Genomic DNA, 18,905 nt, shown 5'->3' on the forward strand with positions numbered 1-18,905 from the left:
GTATGAGGATGCGGAGGAATTGGAGAGGTTGAGTACAGACATGGAGTTTCATGTTGGGGTGCTTTACACAGGTGGGCACAAAATGAAGGCTCTATCCAGTGGTGGTTCATTTTTATCAAAGTGAGCCGGTCGGCACTCTCAGCTGACAGACGGGTGCGCTTGTCAGTGATGATGCCACCGGCTGCACTGAACACCCTCTCAGATAGGACGCTGGCGGCAGGACAGGACAGCACCTCCAAGGCATATAGGGCAAGTTCAAGCCACAGGTCCAACTTCGACACCCAATACGTGTAGGGCGCAGAGGGGGGGAGGAGGGTCGGAGGACAGGGCTGTGGTCGGAAAGGTATTCCCGCAACATGCGCCTATACTTCTCACGCCTGGTGACACTAGGACCCTCCGTGGCGGCACTTTGGCGAGGGGGTGCCATCAAGGTGTCCCAGACCTTAGACAGTGTGCCCCTCGTTTGTGTGGACCGGTGAGAACTTGGTTGCCTACTGGAGGAACTGCCCTCCCTGCCGCCAACGTCACATGCTGAAACATCTCCATCATATTCTGCACCAAATTGCCTGTGGCAAGCATTGATGCGATTGGCCCTCCCCTCTACCGGAATAAAGACGAGATGTTGTTTTTATACCGGGGGTCAAGGATAGCAAAGATCCAGTACTGGTTGTCCTCCATGATTTTGACAATACGCTTGTCGGTTGTAAAGCACCCCAACATGAACTCAGCCATGTCTGCCACAGTGTTAGTTGGCATGACTCCTCTGGCCCCACCGGAAAGTTCAATCTCCATTTCCTCCTCATCCTCCATGTCTACCCATCCGCGCTGCAACAATGGGACGATTCGAAGTTGCCCGGAAGCCTCCTGTATCACCATCACATCATCGGACAACTCTTCTTCCTCCTCCTCCTCCTCCCTCCTCCTCCTCCATTAAACGCAGTGAAGCGGACAGATGTGTGGACCTACTCTCCAGCTGTGACGGATCGGATGCTATCCCTAACTCCTCTGTGTGATCTGAGTTATCCCTGATGTCAATCAGGGATTCTCTCAGAACACACAAGAGCGGGATTGTAAGGCTCACCATCGCATCCTCAGAGCTCACCCTCCTTGTGGACTCCTCAAAGACCCGTAGGATGTCACAAAGGTCTCTCATCCATGGCCACTCATGGATGTGAAACTGAGGCAGCTGACTTTGTGGCACCCTAGGGTTTTGTAGCTGGTATTCCATCAAAGGTCTCTGCTGCTCAACCACTCTATTCAACATCTGAAACGTTGAGTTCCAGCGGTGTGGGGACGTCGCACAAAAGCCGGTGTTGTGGCACATGCAGGCGTTGCTGGAGAGATTTTAAGCTAGCAGCGGCTACTGTCGACTTGCGAAAGTGGGCGCACATGCGCCGCACTTTCACCAGTAGCTCTGGAACATTGGGGTAGCTCTTTAGGAAACGTTGCACCACTAGGTTGAAGACGTGGGCCAGGCATGGAACATGTTTGGAGTCCGGCAAGCTCCAGAGCTGCTACCAGGTTCCGGCCGTTATCACAAACGACCATGCCTGGGCCCAGGTGCAGCGGCTCAAACCATATTGCCGTCTCATCGAGGAGGGCATCCCTCACCTCGGAGGCAGTGTGCTGTCTGTCCCCCAAGCTGATCAGCTTCAGCACAGCCTGCTGACGTCTACCAACGCCAGTGCTGCAACGTTTCCAACTCGTAGCTGGGGTCAATCTAACAGCGGAGGAGGAGGCGGTGGCGGAGGAGGAGGCGGTGGCGGAGGAGGAGGCGGTAGAGGAGGAGGAGGAGGGGGGTGTTCTTCTCGTGTCCCTGCCAGGAATGTTAGGCGGGGAGACGAGGTACACCGGGCCAGTTTGGGAAGCAGTCCCAGCCTCAACTACATTCACCCAGTGTGCCGTCAGTGAAATGTAGCGTCCCTGTCCGCATGCACTTGTCCACGCGTCGGTGGTCAAGTGGACCTTTGTGCAAAGCGCGGAACTAAGGGCCCGCCTGATGTTGAGTGACACGTGCTGGTGCAAGGCGGGGACGGCACACCGGGAGAAGTAGTGACGGCTAGGGACGGCATAGCGAGGTGCCGCAGTTGCCATCAGGTCCAGGAAGGCGGGAGTTTCAACAAGCCGGAACGCCAACATCTCTGGGCCAGCAGTTTAGCGATGTTGGCGTTCAAGGCTTGCGCGTGTGGGTGGTTAGCAGTGTATTTCTGCCGCCGCTCCAATGTCTGAGAGATGGTGGGTTGTTGTAAAGAAACGCCTGATGGTGCCTTTGATGGTGCAGGAGAAGGAGATAAGACAGGACCAGGGGAGGATGAGGTAGAAGTCAACAAAGTGGCGGAGGCAGATGAAGTGGTGTCCTGGCTCGTCCTCTGGAGTGCATCGCCAGCACAGTCAGCAGTGGCAGTGGCAGAGGCAGAGGCAGTGGCAGTGGCGTGAACGGCAGGCGGCCTTTGTCCTGCCGTTGCTGCCTGCCACTGATTCCAGTGCTTGGATTCCAAATGACGGCGCATTGAAGTGGTGGACAGGTTGCTCTTCTCAGAGCCCCTAATCAATTTCGAGAGGCAAATTGTGCAGACAACACTATATCTGTCCTCGGCGCATTCCTTGAAAAAACTCCACACCTTCGAGAAACGTGCCCTCGAGGTGGGAGTTTTTCGGGGCTGGGGTACGAACTGGAACATCTTGGGAGATTCCGGGTGTGCCTGGCTTCGCCTAAGCTGCTGACCTCTGCCTCTGCCTCTAGCTACCCTTTTTGGTGCTGCACCTGCCTCAACATCCACACTACTTTCCCGCTTGACATCCCCCCTGTCCAGGTCGGGTCAGTGTCCTCATCATCCACCACTTCCTCTTCCAACTCCTGTCTCATCTCCTCCTCCCGCACAATGCGCCGGTCAACTGGATGCCCTGACGGCAACTGCGTCACATCATCGTCGATGAGGGTGGGTTGCTGGTCATCCACCACCAAATCGAACGGAGATGGAGGAGACTCTAGTGTTTGAGCATCTGGACACAGATGCTCCTCTGTTAGGTTCGTGGAATCGTGACGTGGAGAGGCAGGTTGAGGGACAATGAAAGGAGCGGAGAACAGCTCTGGGGAGCAGGGACAGTTTGGGTTATTGTTCTGTAAAGCTTCGGAATTTTGGGAGGAAGGAAGACAAGACTGTTGGGTAATAGGAGGAGAGGAGGCAGAGTCTGACTGGCTGCTGGACAATGTGCTGTAAGCGTTCTCTGACAGCCATTGCAAGACCTGTTCCTGGTTCTCGGGCTACTAAGGTTTGTACCCTGCAGTTTAGTTAATGTGGCAAGCAACCCTGGCACTGTGGAGTGGCGCAATGCTTGCTGCCCCACAGGAGTAGGCACGGGACGCCCTGTGGCTTCACTGCTACCTTGCTCCCCAGAACCATTCCCCCGACCTCGCCCACGGCCTCGTCCACGTCCCTTTCCGGGAGCCTTGCGCATTTTGAATTCCTAGTTAGAAATTGGCACTGTATACCAGTAGTAAAAATTGTGGGTGCACGTAACCCCAATATATTCTTTGAATTCCCAGTCAGACAATGGCACTGTATACCAGTAGTAAAAATTGTGGGTGCACGTAACCCCAATATATTCTTTGAATTACCAGTCAGAAACTGGCACTATATGGCAGTAGCAAGAAATGAGGGTATTTGTATTCCCAATATACTCTTTGAATTCCCAGTCAGACAATGGCACTGTATACCAGTAGTAAAAATTGTGGGTGCACGTAACCCCAATATATTCTTTGAATTACCAGTCAGAAACTGGCACTATATGGCAGTAGCAAGAAATGAGGGTATTTATAACCCCAATATATTCTTTGAATTCCCAGTCAGACAATGGCACTGTATACCAGTAGTAAAAATTGTGGGTGCACGTAACCCCAATATATTCTTTGAATTCCCAGTCAGAAACTGGCACTATATGGCAGTAGCAAGAAATGAGGGTATTTGTATTCCCAATATACTCTTTGAATTCCCAGTCAGACAATGGCACTGTATACCAGTAGTAAAAATTGTGGGTGCACGTAACCCCAATATATTCTTTGAATTACCAGTCAGAAACTGGCACTATATGGCAGTAGCAAGAAATGAGGGTATTTATAACCCCAATATATTCTTTGAATTCCCAGTCAGACAATGGCACTGTATACCAGTAGTAAAAATTGTGGGTGCACGTAACCCCAATATATTCTTTGAATTCCCAGTCAGAAACTGGCACTATATGGCAGTAGCAAGAAATGAGGGTATTTGTATTCCCAATATACTCTTTGAATTCCCAGTCAGACAATGGCACTGTATACCAGTAGTAAAAATTGTGGGTGCACGTAACCCCAATATATTCTTTGAATTACCAGTCAGAAACTGGCACTATATGGCAGTAGCAAGAAATGAGGGTATTTGTATTCCCAATATACTCTTTGAATTCCCAGTCAGACAATGGCACTGTATACCAGTAGTAAAAATTGTGGGTGCACGTAACCCCAATATATTCTTTGAATTCCCAGTCAGAAACTGGCACTATATGGCAGTAGCAAGAAATGAGGGTATTTGTATTCCCAATATACTCTTTGAATTCCCAGTCAGACAATGGCACTGTATACCAGTAGTAAAAATTGTGGGTGCACGTAACCCCAATATATTCTTTGAATTACCAGTCAGAAACTGGCACTATATGGCAGTAGCAAGAAATGAGGGTATTTGTATTCCCAATATACTCTTTGAATTCCCAGTCAGACAATGGCACTGTATACCAGTAGTAAAAATTGTGGGTGCACGTAACCCCAATATATTCTTTGAATTACCAGTCAGAAACTGGCACTATATGGCAGTAGCAAGAAATGAGGGTATTTATAACCCCAATATATTCTTTGAATTCCCAGTCAGACAATGGCACTGTATACCAGTAGTAAAAATTGTGGGTGCACGTAACCCCAATATATTCTTTGAATTCCCAGTCAGAAACTGGCACTATATGGCAGTAGCAAGAAATGAGGGTATTTGTATTCCCAATATACTCTTTGAATTCCCAGTCAGACAATGGCACTGTATACCAGTAGTAAAAATTGTGGGTGCACGTAACCCCAATATATTCTTTGAATTACCAGTCAGAAACTGGCACTATATGGCAGTAGCAAGAAATGAGGGTATTTGTATTCCCAATATACTCTTTGAATTCCCAGTCAGACAATGGCACTGTATACCAGTAGTAAAAATTGTGGGTGCACGTAACCCCAATATATTCTTTGAATTCCCAGTCAGAAACTGGCACTATATGGCAGTAGCAAGAAATGAGGGTATTTGTATTCCCAATATACTCTTTGAATTCCCAGTCAGACAATGGCACTGTATACCAGTAGTAAAAATTGTGGGTGCACGTAACCCCAATATATTCTTTGAATTACCAGTCAGAAACTGGCACTATATGGCAGTAGCAAGAAATGAGGGTATTTGTATTCCCAATATACTCTTTGAATTCCCAGTCAGACAATGGCACTGTATACCAGTAGTAAAAATTGTGGGTGCACGTAACCCCAATATATTCTTTGAATTACCAGTCAGAAACTGGCACTATATGGCAGTAGCAAGAAATGAGGGTATTTGTATTCCCAATATACTCTTTGAATTCCCAGTCAGACAATGGCACTGTATACCAGTAGTAAAAATTGTGGGTGCACGTAACCCCAATATATTCTTTGAATTCCCAGTCAGAAACTGGCACTATATGGCAGTAGCAAGAAATGAGGGTATTTGTATTCCCAATATACTCTTTGAATTCCCAGTCAGACAATGGCACTGTATACCAGTAGTAAAAATTGTGGGTGCACGTAACCCCAATATATTCTTTGAATTACCAGTCAGAAACTGGCACTATATGGCAGTAGCAAGAAATGAGGGTATTTGTATTCCCAATATACTCTTTGAATTCCCAGTCAGACAATGGCACTGTATACCAGTAGTAAAAATTGTGGGTGCACGTAACCCCAATATATTCTTTGAATTCCCAGTCAGAAACTGGCACTATATGGCAGTAGCAAGAAATGAGGGTATTTGTATTCCCAATATACTCTTTGAATTCCCAGTCAGACAATGGCACTGTATACCAGTAGTAAAAATTGTGGGTGCACGTAACCCCAATATATTCTTTGAATTACCAGTCAGAAACTGGCACTATATGGCAGTAGCAAGAAATGAGGGTATTTGTATTCCCAATATACTCTTTGAATTCCCAGTCAGACAATGGCACTGTATACCAGTAGTAAAAATTGTGGGTGCACGTAACCCCAATATATTCTTTGAATTACCAGTCAGAAACTGGCACTATATGGCAGTAGCAAGAAATGAGGGTATTTGTATTCCCAATATACTCTTTGAATTCCCAGTCAGACAATGGCACTGTATACCAGTAGTAAAAATTGTGGGTGCACGTAACCCCAATATATTCTTTGAATTACCAGTCAGAAACTGGCACTATATGGCAGTAGCAAGAAATGAGGGTATTTGTATTCCCAATATACTCTTTGAATTCCCAGTCAGACAATGGCACTGTATACCAGTAGTAAAAATTGTGGGTGCACGTAACCCCAATATATTCTTTGAATTACCAGTCAGAAACTGGCACTATATGGCAGTAGCAAGAAATGAGGGTATTTGTATTCCCAATATACTCTTTGAATTCCCAGTCAGACAATGGCACTGTATACCAGTAGTAAAAATTGTGGGTGCACGTAACCCCAATATATTCTTTGAATTACCAGTCAGAAACTGGCACTATATGGCAGTAGCAAGAAATGAGGGTATTTGTATTCCCAATATACTCTTTGAATTCCCAGTCAGACAATGGCACTGTATACCAGTAGTAAAAATTGTGGGTGCACGTAACCCCAATATATTCTTTGAATTACCAGTCAGAAACTGGCACTATATGGCAGTAGCAAGAAATGAGGGTATTTGTATTCCCAATATACTCTTTGAATTCCCAGTCAGACAATGGCACTGTATACCAGTAGTAAAAATTGTGGGTGCACGTAACCCCAATATATTCTTTGAATTACCAGTCAGAAACTGGCACTATATGGCAGTAGCAAGAAATGAGGGTATTTGTATTCCCAATATACTCTTTGAATTCCCAGTCAGACAATGGCACTGTATACCAGTAGTAAAAATTGTGGGTGCACGTAACCCCAATATATTCTTTGAATTCCCAGTCAGAAACTGGCACTATATGGCAGTAGCAAGAAATGAGGGTATTTGTATTCCCAATATACTCTTTGAATTCCCAGTCAGACAATGGCACTGTATACCAGTAGTAAAAATTGTGGGTGCACGTAACCCCAATATATTCTTTGAATTACCAGTCAGAAACTGGCACTATATGGCAGTAGCAAGAAATGAGGGTATTTGTATTCCCAATATACTCTTTGAATTCCCAGTCAGACAATGGCACTGTATACCAGTAGTAAAAATTGTGGGTGCACGTAACCCCAATATATTCTTTGAATTACCAGTCAGAAACTGGCACTATATGGCAGTAGCAAGAAATGAGGGTATTTGTATTCCCAATATACTCTTTGAATTCCCAGTCAGACAATGGCACTGTATACCAGTAGTAAAAATTGTGGGTGCACGTAACCCCAATATATTCTTTGAATTACCAGTCAGAAACTGGCACTATATGGCAGTAGCAAGAAATGAGGGTATTTGTATTCCCAATATACTCTTTGAATTCCCAGTCAGACAATGGCACTGTATACCAGTAGTAAAAATTGTGGGTGCACGTAACCCCAATATATTCTTTGAATTACCAGTCAGAAACTGGCACTATATGGCAGTAGCAAGAAATGAGGGTATTTGTATTCCCAATATACTCTTTGAATTCCCAGTCAGACAATGGCACTGTATACCAGTAGTAAAAATTGTGGGTGCACGTAACCCCAATATATTCTTTGAATTCCCAGTCAGACACTGGCACTATATGGCAGTAGCAAGAAATGAGGGTATTTGTATTCCCAATATATTCTTTGAATTCCCAGTCAGACAATGGCACTGTATACCAGTAGTAAAAATTGTGGGTGCACGTAACCCCAATATATTCTTTGAATTCCCAGTCAGAAACTGGCACTATATGGCAGTAGCAAGAAATGAGGGTATTTGTATTCCCAATATACTCTTTGAATTCCCAGTCAGACAATGGCACTGTATACCAGTAGTAAAAATTGTGGGTGCACGTAACCCCAATATATTCTTTGAATTACCAGTCAGAAACTGGCACTATATGGCAGTAGCAAGAAATGAGGGTATTTGTATTCCCAATATACTCTTTGAATTCCCAGTCAGACAATGGCACTGTATACCAGTAGTAAAAATTGTGGGTGCACGTAACCCCAATATATTCTTTGAATTACCAGTCAGAAACTGGCACTATATGGCAGTAGCAAGAAATGAGGGTATTTGTATTCCCAATATACTCTTTGAATTCCCAGTCAGACAATGGCACTGTATACCAGTAGTAAAAATTGTGGGTGCACGTAACCCCAATATATTCTTTGAATTCCCAGTCAGACACTGGCACTATATGGCAGTAGCAAGAAATGAGGGTATTTGTATTCCCAATATATTCTTTGAATTCCCAGTCAGACAATGGCACTGTATACCAGTAGTAAAAATTGTGGGTGCACGTAACCCCAATATATTCTTTGAATTCCCAGTCAGAAACTGGCACTATATGGCAGTAGCAAGAAATGAGGGTATTTGTATTCCCAATATACTCTTTGAATTCCCAGTCAGACAATGGCACTGTATACCAGTAGTAAAAATTGTGGGTGCACGTAACCCCAATATATTCTTTGAATTACCAGTCAGAAACTGGCACTATATGGCAGTAGCAAGAAATGAGGGTATTTGTATTCCCAATATACTCTTTGAATTCCCAGTCAGACAATGGCACTGTATACCAGTAGTAAAAATTGTGGGTGCACGTAACCCCAATATATTCTTTGAATTACCAGTCAGAAACTGGCACTATATGGCAGTAGCAAGAAATGAGGGTATTTGTATTCCCAATATACTCTTTGAATTCCCAGTCAGACAATGGCACTGTATACCAGTAGTAAAAATTGTGGGTGCACGTAACCCCAATATATTCTTTGAATTCCCAGTCAGAAACTGGCACTATATGGCAGTAGCAAGAAATGAGGGTATTTGTATTCCCAATATACTCTTTGAATTCCCAGTCAGACAATGGCACTGTATACCAGTAGTAAAAATTGTGGGTGCACGTAACCCCAATATATTCTTTGAATTACCAGTCAGAAACTGGCACTATATGGCAGTAGCAAGAAATGAGGGTATTTGTATTCCCAATATACTCTTTGAATTCCCAGTCAGACAATGGCACTGTATACCAGTAGTAAAAATTGTGGGTGCACGTAACCCCAATATATTCTTTGAATTACCAGTCAGAAACTGGCACTATATGGCAGTAGCAAGAAATGAGGGTATTTGTATTCCCAATATACTCTTTGAATTCCCAGTCAGACAATGGCACTGTATACCAGTAGTAAAAATTGTGGGTGCACGTAACCCCAATATATTCTTTGAATTCCCAGTCAGAAACTGGCACTATATGGCAGTAGCAAGAAATGAGGGTATTTGTATTCCCAATATACTCTTTGAATTCCCAGTCAGACAATGGCACTGTATACCAGTAGTAAAAATTGTGGGTGCACGTAACCCCAATATATTCTTTGAATTACCAGTCAGAAACTGGCACTATATGGCAGTAGCAAGAAATGAGGGTATTTGTATTCCCAATATACTCTTTGAATTCCCAGTCAGACAATGGCACTGTATACCAGTAGTAAAAATTGTGGGTGCACGTAACCCCAATATATTCTTTGAATTCCCAGTCAGAAACTGGCACTATATGGCAGTAGCAAGAAATGAGGGTATTTGTATTCCCAATATACTCTTTGAATTCCCAGTCAGACAATGGCACTGTATACCAGTAGTAAAAATTGTGGGTGCACGTAACCCCAATATATTCTTTGAATTACCAGTCAGAAACTGGCACTATATGGCAGTAGCAAGAAATGAGGGTATTTGTATTCCCAATATACTCTTTGAATTCCCAGTCAGACAATGGCACTGTATACCAGTAGTAAAAATTGTGGGTGCACGTAACCCCAATATATTCTTTGAATTACCAGTCAGAAACTGGCACTATATGGCAGTAGCAAGAAATGAGGGTATTTGTATTCCCAATATACTCTTTGAATTCCCAGTCAGACAATGGCACTGTATACCAGTAGTAAAAATTGTGGGTGCACGTAACCCCAATATATTCTTTGAATTACCAGTCAGAAACTGGCACTATATGGCAGTAGCAAGAAATGAGGGTATTTGTATTCCCAATATACTCTTTGAATTCCCAGTCAGACAATGGCACTGTATACCAGTAGTAAAAATTGTGGGTGCACGTAACCCCAATATATTCTTTGAATTACCAGTCAGAAACTGGCACTATATGGCAGTAGCAAGAAATGAGGGTATTTGTATTCCCAATATACTCTTTGAATTCCCAGTCAGACAATGGCACTGTATACCAGTAGTAAAAATTGTGGGTGCACGTAACCCCAATATATTCTTTGAATTCCCAGTCAGACACTGGCACTATATGGCAGTAGCAAGAAATGAGGGTATTTGTATTCCCAATATATTCTTTGAATTCCCAGTCAGACAATGGCACTGTATACCAGTAGTAAAAATTGTGGGTGCACGTAACCCCAATATATTCTTTGAATTCCCAGTCAGAAACTGGCACTATATGGCAGTAGCAAGAAATGAGGGTATTTGTATTCCCAATATACTCTTTGAATTCCCAGTCAGACAATGGCACTGTATACCAGTAGTAAAAATTGTGGGTGCACGTAACCCCAATATATTCTTTGAATTACCAGTCAGAAACTGGCACTATATGGCAGTAGCAAGAAATGAGGGTATTTGTATTCCCAATATACTCTTTGAATTCCCAGTCAGACAATGGCACTGTATACCAGTAGTAAAAATTGTGGGTGCACGTAACCCCAATATATTCTTTGAATTACCAGTCAGAAACTGGCACTATATGGCAGTAGCAAGAAATGAGGGTATTTGTATTCCCAATATACTCTTTGAATTCCCAGTCAGACAATGGCACTGTATACCAGTAGTAAAAATTGTGGGTGCACGTAACCCCAATATATTCTTTGAATTCCCAGTCAGACACTGGCACTATATGGCAGTAGCAAGAAATGAGGGTATTTGTATTCCCAATATATTCTTTGAATTCCCAGTCAGACAATGGCACTGTATACCAGTAGTAAAAATTGTGGGTGCACGTAACCCCAATATATTCTTTGAATTCCCAGTCAGAAACTGGCACTATATGGCAGTAGCAAGAAATGAGGGTATTTGTATTCCCAATATACTCTTTGAATTCCCAGTCAGACAATGGCACTGTATACCAGTAGTAAAAATTGTGGGTGCACGTAACCCCAATATATTCTTTGAATTACCAGTCAGAAACTGGCACTATATGGCAGTAGCAAGAAATGAGGGTATTTGTATTCCCAATATACTCTTTGAATTCCCAGTCAGACAATGGCACTGTATACCAGTAGTAAAAATTGTGGGTGCACGTAACCCCAATATATTCTTTGAATTACCAGTCAGAAACTGGCACTATATGGCAGTAGCAAGAAATGAGGGTATTTGTATTCCCAATATACTCTTTGAATTCCCAGTCAGACAATGGCACTGTATACCAGTAGTAAAAATTGTGGGTGCACGTAACCCCAATATATTCTTTGAATTACCAGTCAGAAACTGGCACTATATGGCAGTAGCAAGAAATGAGGGTATTTATAACCCCAATATATTCTTTGAATTCCCAGTCAGACAATGGCACTGTATACCAGTAGTAAAAATTGTGGGTGCACGTAACCCCAATATATTCTTTGAATTCCCAGTCAGAAACTGGCACTATATGGCAGTAGCAAGAAATGAGGGTATTTGTATTCCCAATATACTCTTTGAATTCCCAGTCAGACAATGGCACTGTATACCAGTAGTAAAAATTGTGGGTGCACGTAACCCCAATATATTCTTTGAATTACCAGTCAGAAACTGGCACTATATGGCAGTAGCAAGAAATGAGGGTATTTATAACCCCAATATATTCTTTGAATTCCCAGTCAGACAATGGCACTGTATACCAGTAGTAAAAATTGTGGGTGCACGTAACCCCAATATATTCTTTGAATTCCCAGTCAGAAACTGGCACTATATGGCAGTAGCAAGAAATGAGGGTATTTGTATTCCCAATATACTCTTTGAATTCCCAGTCAGACAATGGCACTGTATACCAGTAGTAAAAATTGTGGGTGCACGTAACCCCAATATATTCTTTGAATTACCAGTCAGAAACTGGCACTATATGGCAGTAGCAAGAAATGAGGGTATTTATAACCCCAATATATTCTTTGAATTCCCAGTCAGACAATGGCACTGTATACCAGTAGTAAAAATTGTGGGTGCACGTAACCCCAATATATTCTTTGAATTCCCAGTCAGAAACTGGCACTATATGGCAGTAGCAAGAAATGAGGGTATTTGTATTCCCAATATACTCTTTGAATTCCCAGTCAGACAATGGCACTGTATACCAGTAGTAAAAATTGTGGGTGCACGTAACCCCAATATATTCTTTGAATTCCCAGTCAGACACTGGCACTATATGGCAGTAGCAAGAAATGAGGGTATTTGTATTCCCAATATATTCTTTGAATTCCCAGTCAGACAATGGCACTGTATACCAGTAGTAAAAATTGTGGGTGCACGTAACCCCAATATATTCTTTGAATTACCAGTCAGAAACTGGCACTATATGGCAGTAGCAAGAAATGAGGGTATTTGTATTCCCAATATATTCTTTGAATTCCCAGTCAGACAATGGCACTGTATACCAGTAGTAAAAATTGTGGGTGTATATAGCCCCAATTCTATTGCTAGGGGACTTGCAGGGTATTTCTGGGGTGAAGGTGGGGGGGCACACCGTTGGAACGGGTATCGGGGTATATATCGGGTATACGGGAATACACTGACAGTGTATTCCATTCAGGATCCTGGGAAAGCTGGGTTGCGGCGATTGAGCCCGTCAGTGCCACGTTACACTGACAAGCTTCTCCCTGGAATTTAGCTCTTATAAGAGCTGTTGGTTGTCTTCTCCTTCCTATCCTAGCCTGTCCCTGCCTACCCAGAATCTAAGCCCTAGCTAGCTGGACGGAAACCTCCGTCCTCGGTGAATTGCAAGCTCAGAATGACGCGAAGCTGGGCGGCGCTGTTCTTTTAAATTAGAGGTCACATGTTTTCGGCAGCCAATGGGTTTTGCCTACTTTTTTCAACGTCACCGGTGTCGTAGTTCCTGTCCCACCTACCCTGCGCTGTTATTGGAGCAAAAAAGGCGCCAGGGAAGGTGGGAGGGGAATCGAGTAATGGCGCACTTTACCACGCGGTGTTCGATTCGATTCGAACATGCCGAACAGCCTAATATCCGATCGAACATGAGTTCGATAGAACACTGTTCGCTCATCTCTAATAGATAATATAATATGAAAAATTAAAAACAACAGCACCAAATATTTTTAAAAAGATATGTTAAATATAAAAATCTGATTTAAACAATAGTTAGTTTCCTGGCGACTGTTTCCTTTTTATAAGTCCTCCTCCTCCAAACACATTCGGCTGCCAGTACCTTGTTGTAGAACAGATTCCAGTGATAAACTACATACCTTTGAAGTCTTATGCAAAGAATGGGGGTGGGCCTTCAACTGCCGGAGCACTGCCCTTGCTGCCTTAGTAGAATGGGTGATATCATAGCGGTGGATGATCAACTCCCACTGTATGGGGGTAGGAGATGGTAGAGGTCTGAGAGTCAAAAACAGTGCTTCTGTACCTGAATCCCCTTCCCATTCAGTGCACCAACTGCTTCATTTGCATAACATTTTATACTTGTTTTTCTAAAAATCTACAAAAGTCACATACATACCACAGGTATGTTATTTATCACTGCAATGTAACATGGTGGACAGTTGAAAGTGCTTGGTGAAAATGTTCCTTTAAGGATTATGGTTGGTTCACAGTAGGTAGAACGTTAGAAGTAATATATTAAATGTTCATAATTGTAACATATTTTTGATCTTAGGCAATCTATTTCATATTGATTTTGGACACATCCTTGGTAACTATAAAAGCTTCCTGGGCATTAACAAGGAAAGAGTACCATTTGTTTTAACACCAGATTTCTTGCATGTGATGGGAACTTCAGGAAAGAAAACAAGTGAATATTTTCTTAAATTCCAGGTATTACTTTTGTATATTATATTTTGTATAATATTTACAAATTGAACACATTGGGGCAGATTTACTAAGAATCTGAGCCACTATTCTGGTATCTCCACATCCATGCTCCCTGACCTTACTTATGCCCATCATTTACCCTGTGCCTGGTCAGATCTTGACCTCATACTGATTGATATCGCCTTCCAGCCTCCCACCACCCCGCGTCCCAGCTGCCATTGTAATTAATCCATTTTAATGACCTTGTTGCTCTTAATGTCTCATACACAGATACAGCTATCAAATGGGTATCCCATAAGGCTTCAATCCAGGGTTCACTTTATAGCTGAAGCCTCCCGCCTGAATGCCTGAACTTTGGCATTCAAAACAGGGATAAATTCCTACTGTACTGTACTGTAAATTCCTACTTGGATAGGTAGAGTAGCATTTTGACTGAATGCACTCTACCTATCCAAGACAATGTGGGAGATTGCCAGGTGGTAAGATCCTTTAAAAGTTTCTGGACTAACATAGTATAGTTCCATTTAAAGTGGTCATCAAAGGAGTGGCAGACTTTAATGCCTAGAATTAAAGTCTGCCACTCCTTTGATGCCCACTTTAAATGGAACTATACTATGTTAGTCCAGAAACTTTTAAAGGATCTTACCACCTGGCAATCTCCCACATTGTCTTGGATAGGTAGAGTGCATTCAGTCAAAATGCTACTCTACCTATCCAAGGTACTCTGCTGACCCCGATGTCTTCCTCCTCCTCTCTAACTACCTTTCAGAAGGGTATATTCGACTTTATCTGAGCATACAAACGACTGCATATTTGCAAACACATTATGTATTTTAATAGAAGATTAGGTGGACTGTTGGTTCCTCATATCTATAACTGTTACGTTGTTGCTAGGCTCTCTCCGTTGTGTACCATTTATGAGCTGGAGTGCCCGTAGTGGGTCACAGTAGAATCACCGCTTGGCATCCCTGCAAACCCTACTCCCCCCGAGGTTGGCTGCCCATAGAATGCCCCCTTTTACATCTTTACATTGGTTATGTGATTCTTACCACGTGTGCCCTTTGTACTGTATATATGACATCTTTCAATAAATACCTTTTACACTAAATACAGTGCATGAGAAGGAAGTCAAATATGTAAGAAATAATGAAAGAAGTAGTCACACATCTGTACTACTAGTCCATTCACACACATAGCTGTAGAACCATTGTATTTATGATTGCTGAGGGTCCAAAGGAGAAATATGATAGAAGATTGGATGGGTAGAATGGGTAGAGCTTGGCGAAGATCAAGCTGGGGCAGGGATGCCTCAGTCTGACAGATTTACTATAACTTTTGCTGTAAAACTGGAAGGTGTATTCACACGGAGGAAAATGGTGAAGAATTTGGTGTAGAATTTTCCACGCTGAAAAAAAAAGCCTCCCATTGATTTCAATGGGTGCTGCTAGCTTTTTTTCCACTAGCGGAATTTTCCTCTAGCGGAAAATTCCGCTAGTGCAAAAAATAGCTAGTAGAACCCATTGAAATCGATGGGAGGCTTTTTTTCGGCGTGGAAAATTCCACACCAAATTCCTCACCATTTTCCTCTATGTAAATGGACCCATATAGCTGAGATTTCAACTTCCTAAAACGCTCCAGAATTATTAAGAGTTCAGCGTCTGTTGCACGTCAATACACAAATGGATTAAGACTGGTGTTGTACAATTTCTTGAGCTTTTTAGCTAACTGAATATATACTTTTATTTTCAGGACGTCTGTGTTAAAGCCTATTTGGCTCTGCGACATCATACAAACCTTATGATCATCCTGTTCTCTATGATGCTCATGACAGGAATGCCTCAGTTAACAAGTAAAGAGGACATTGAATATATTCGAGAGTCACTTATTGTCGGGAAAAATGAAGACAATGCTAAAAAACATTTTCTTGACCAAATTGAAGTTTGCAGAGACAAAGGATGGACCGTGCAGTTCAACTGGTTCCTTCATCTTGTTCTGGGCATTAAACAAGGGGTTGAAAAGCATTCAGCTTAAGCCTACATTCACATGATAGAAGTACAACACTGCCGTGAAAAACACCCATTTTCCATGGCTGTTTTGCACTTGAGGGGCAGCCATTCTCACAGTTTCCTTATATATTAGTGCAAGGGTCAGCAACCTTCAGCACTCTAGCTGCTGTGAAACTGCAACTCACAACATGCTCCAATAACTTTCAGAGGAGTTCCAAGAACAGCAGAGTAAGTATGCATGCTGGGAGTTGTAGTTTTTCAACAGCTGGAGTACCAAAGGTTGTCTACCCCTACGTTAATGTATGGAGGGATCTGTGAAAATAGACAAAAATAGAGCATGACCTACATTTGGATGATCCATAACAACAGACCATCCAAATATCGGGCATATGAGTAGTTCCCATTCACTGACGGTGAAATGAATGTAGTCACAGTCATGTAAATGTAGGCTTACTCTGCTGGTGGCATGGCATCAAACGACTAATGACTGGATATTTTGGCATGATGAACTAAAGCAGCATTAACACACAAAAAATTTAATTGATGGCGCTAATCTACAAAGGCTTAAAATGGTAGTGGATTTCTTGATGATTCTAAAATTCAGAGTTGTAATTATGACATTTACTAAAAACATAAACCTTTAAATAAATCTCCCTTAAAACGTCAGTTTCCCATGACTGCTTTGCAGCAAAGACCATGAGCAGCAGAATTTACTTTCTGGCCTCTATGGTTTATTGTAGTAGACAATTTCAGTATTTACCAATGTCTAAAATGTAAAATAAGACCAGTCTGAAATGAATGGCTCTTGCTGTTTGATAAATTTGGTGTGTCTTAGACATTTTTATTTTCCTTATGTCACCTCCTAGTTGGCTTATTTTACACCAATATTTTGCTATGAAATTCAGCACATTTTGGTGCATTTTAAACCACATCCCTTTTTTTCTAAATATAACTTCTTTTCTATAAGCCACACTCCTTTTCCATACACTGTCTAGTGAGGCAAAAAAGTGTCTAAGCCATACAGCATAATAAAACATACAGTATAATAAATCTGGCATAAGGCATGTATACCATTACCAATTGTGGTGAAGAAGAAATAATCATAGGTTACATGCCGCAAGATTGATGATTATGAAAGGCAGGCGGTGGACCTCTGCATGATTCAGTTGCCTTATAAATCCCATTGGAAATATGACACAGAATTGCACTATTTTATAATATTTAAAATTCTAACAAAATCTATTTTAAATGAATTGCTTAGCAAGCATTCCTATTTAGAAAAAAAAAACTATATATTTATAAATAAAAGGATGGGTGCCATTATTTGCAAACTTGTATCTCAACATTTTTTGTGCCATATTGTAATAAAGTTTATCGCTGCTAAATGGATACTAGATATTTGTATTACAGACGTTTAGCAGTTTTATTAGACCTCAGGCATGAAAGAACATTGGGTGGGACAGTTATCATGACAACCATCCAACACCCTGCATCATGTATATGTCCTAGTAGAATAGGACACTTGTATGATACTGTCCTATGGTGGTGTGCAGCAGGTCCTATCCACACCCAATGTCAGAACATGTAGGACAACACATTTAGGATCATGCCCCATGTTGTGGAATGCAGGTAAAAAACCCTTTGGCAAAAAATGCAGCAGAAACTCACTGCGTTTTTTTTCTGTAGCATTTTTCATTGTGTTTTGCTGCATTTTTCTTCACTTATCACATTTTTAGGGAAAATGCAAGTCTTTCCATAGGTAAAATTGACATGTTCGTACTGTAAAACACAGAATTTATTTTTTTGTTGCTGCTTTTCCACAACAGGAAAAATGCTGATATTTCGCAACATGGAGCAACAGCCTTAGGGAGCCTTCACACGGAGTATACGCTCCGCTTATTCTGAACGTAAAACTCTGTCAGAATGAGCGCGTAAAAAACAGCTCCCATTGACTTGAATGGGTGCCAGCATACGCGCGTATCACATTGAAAGCAATAGGGAAAAAAGCCTCCCATTGATTTCAATGGGTAGCGCTCGTATGTCGGCACCCATTCAAGTCAGTTGGAGCTAGTTTTTACGCCACTCACTCTGAACGAGTTTTACGTTCAGAATGAGTGGAGCGTATACTTCGTGTGAAGGCTCCCTTAGGCAAATTTTGCTTTGTTTTTTTCTGTGCCATACTTAGGAGTGAGAAAAGAACTGAGAAATATAAAGCATGCACTTATACCTACTGCACTATCCACTCTGAACTTTGGGTCAAAAGCCCGGGTTCATGCACGGTATTTTCGACCGGAATTTGATGCGGAGGCCACATCAGATTCCGGTCCGAAAACCTATGCACTGCATCGGCATCCAGTCGTGGCACTCCACTCCAGATTAGGCCCAAATGAATGGGCCTAGTTGGGAGGGAGTTTCTTCAGGCGGACGTCCTTGGCTGAACAGCGGCATCCGCCTGAAGAATGAGCATGTTGCTTCTTTTTTCCAGGAG

General features: G+C 42.4%; 1 protein-coding gene across 2 annotated transcripts in view; it reads left to right on the forward strand.

The window, feature by feature from the left end:
* Positions 1-17,644, forward strand: part of PIK3CG (phosphatidylinositol-4,5-bisphosphate 3-kinase catalytic subunit gamma) — a 56,451-nt gene extending 38,807 nt beyond the window's left edge. For both annotated transcript variants that reach the window (XM_075274091.1, XM_075274092.1), the window contains 2 exons: positions 14,257-14,414; positions 16,161-17,644. In XM_075274091.1, the coding sequence (XP_075130192.1) occupies positions 14,257-14,414; positions 16,161-16,442 (440 nt within the window). In that variant the 3' untranslated portion in view covers positions 16,443-17,644. The remainder of the gene's footprint in view (positions 1-14,256; positions 14,415-16,160) is intronic.
* Positions 17,645-18,905: the final 1,261 nt, after the last annotated feature.

The sequence above is a fragment of the Leptodactylus fuscus genome, chromosome 5, assembly GCF_031893055.1.
Source record: "Leptodactylus fuscus isolate aLepFus1 chromosome 5, aLepFus1.hap2, whole genome shotgun sequence".
Classification (NCBI taxonomy): domain Eukaryota; kingdom Metazoa; phylum Chordata; class Amphibia; order Anura; family Leptodactylidae; genus Leptodactylus; species Leptodactylus fuscus.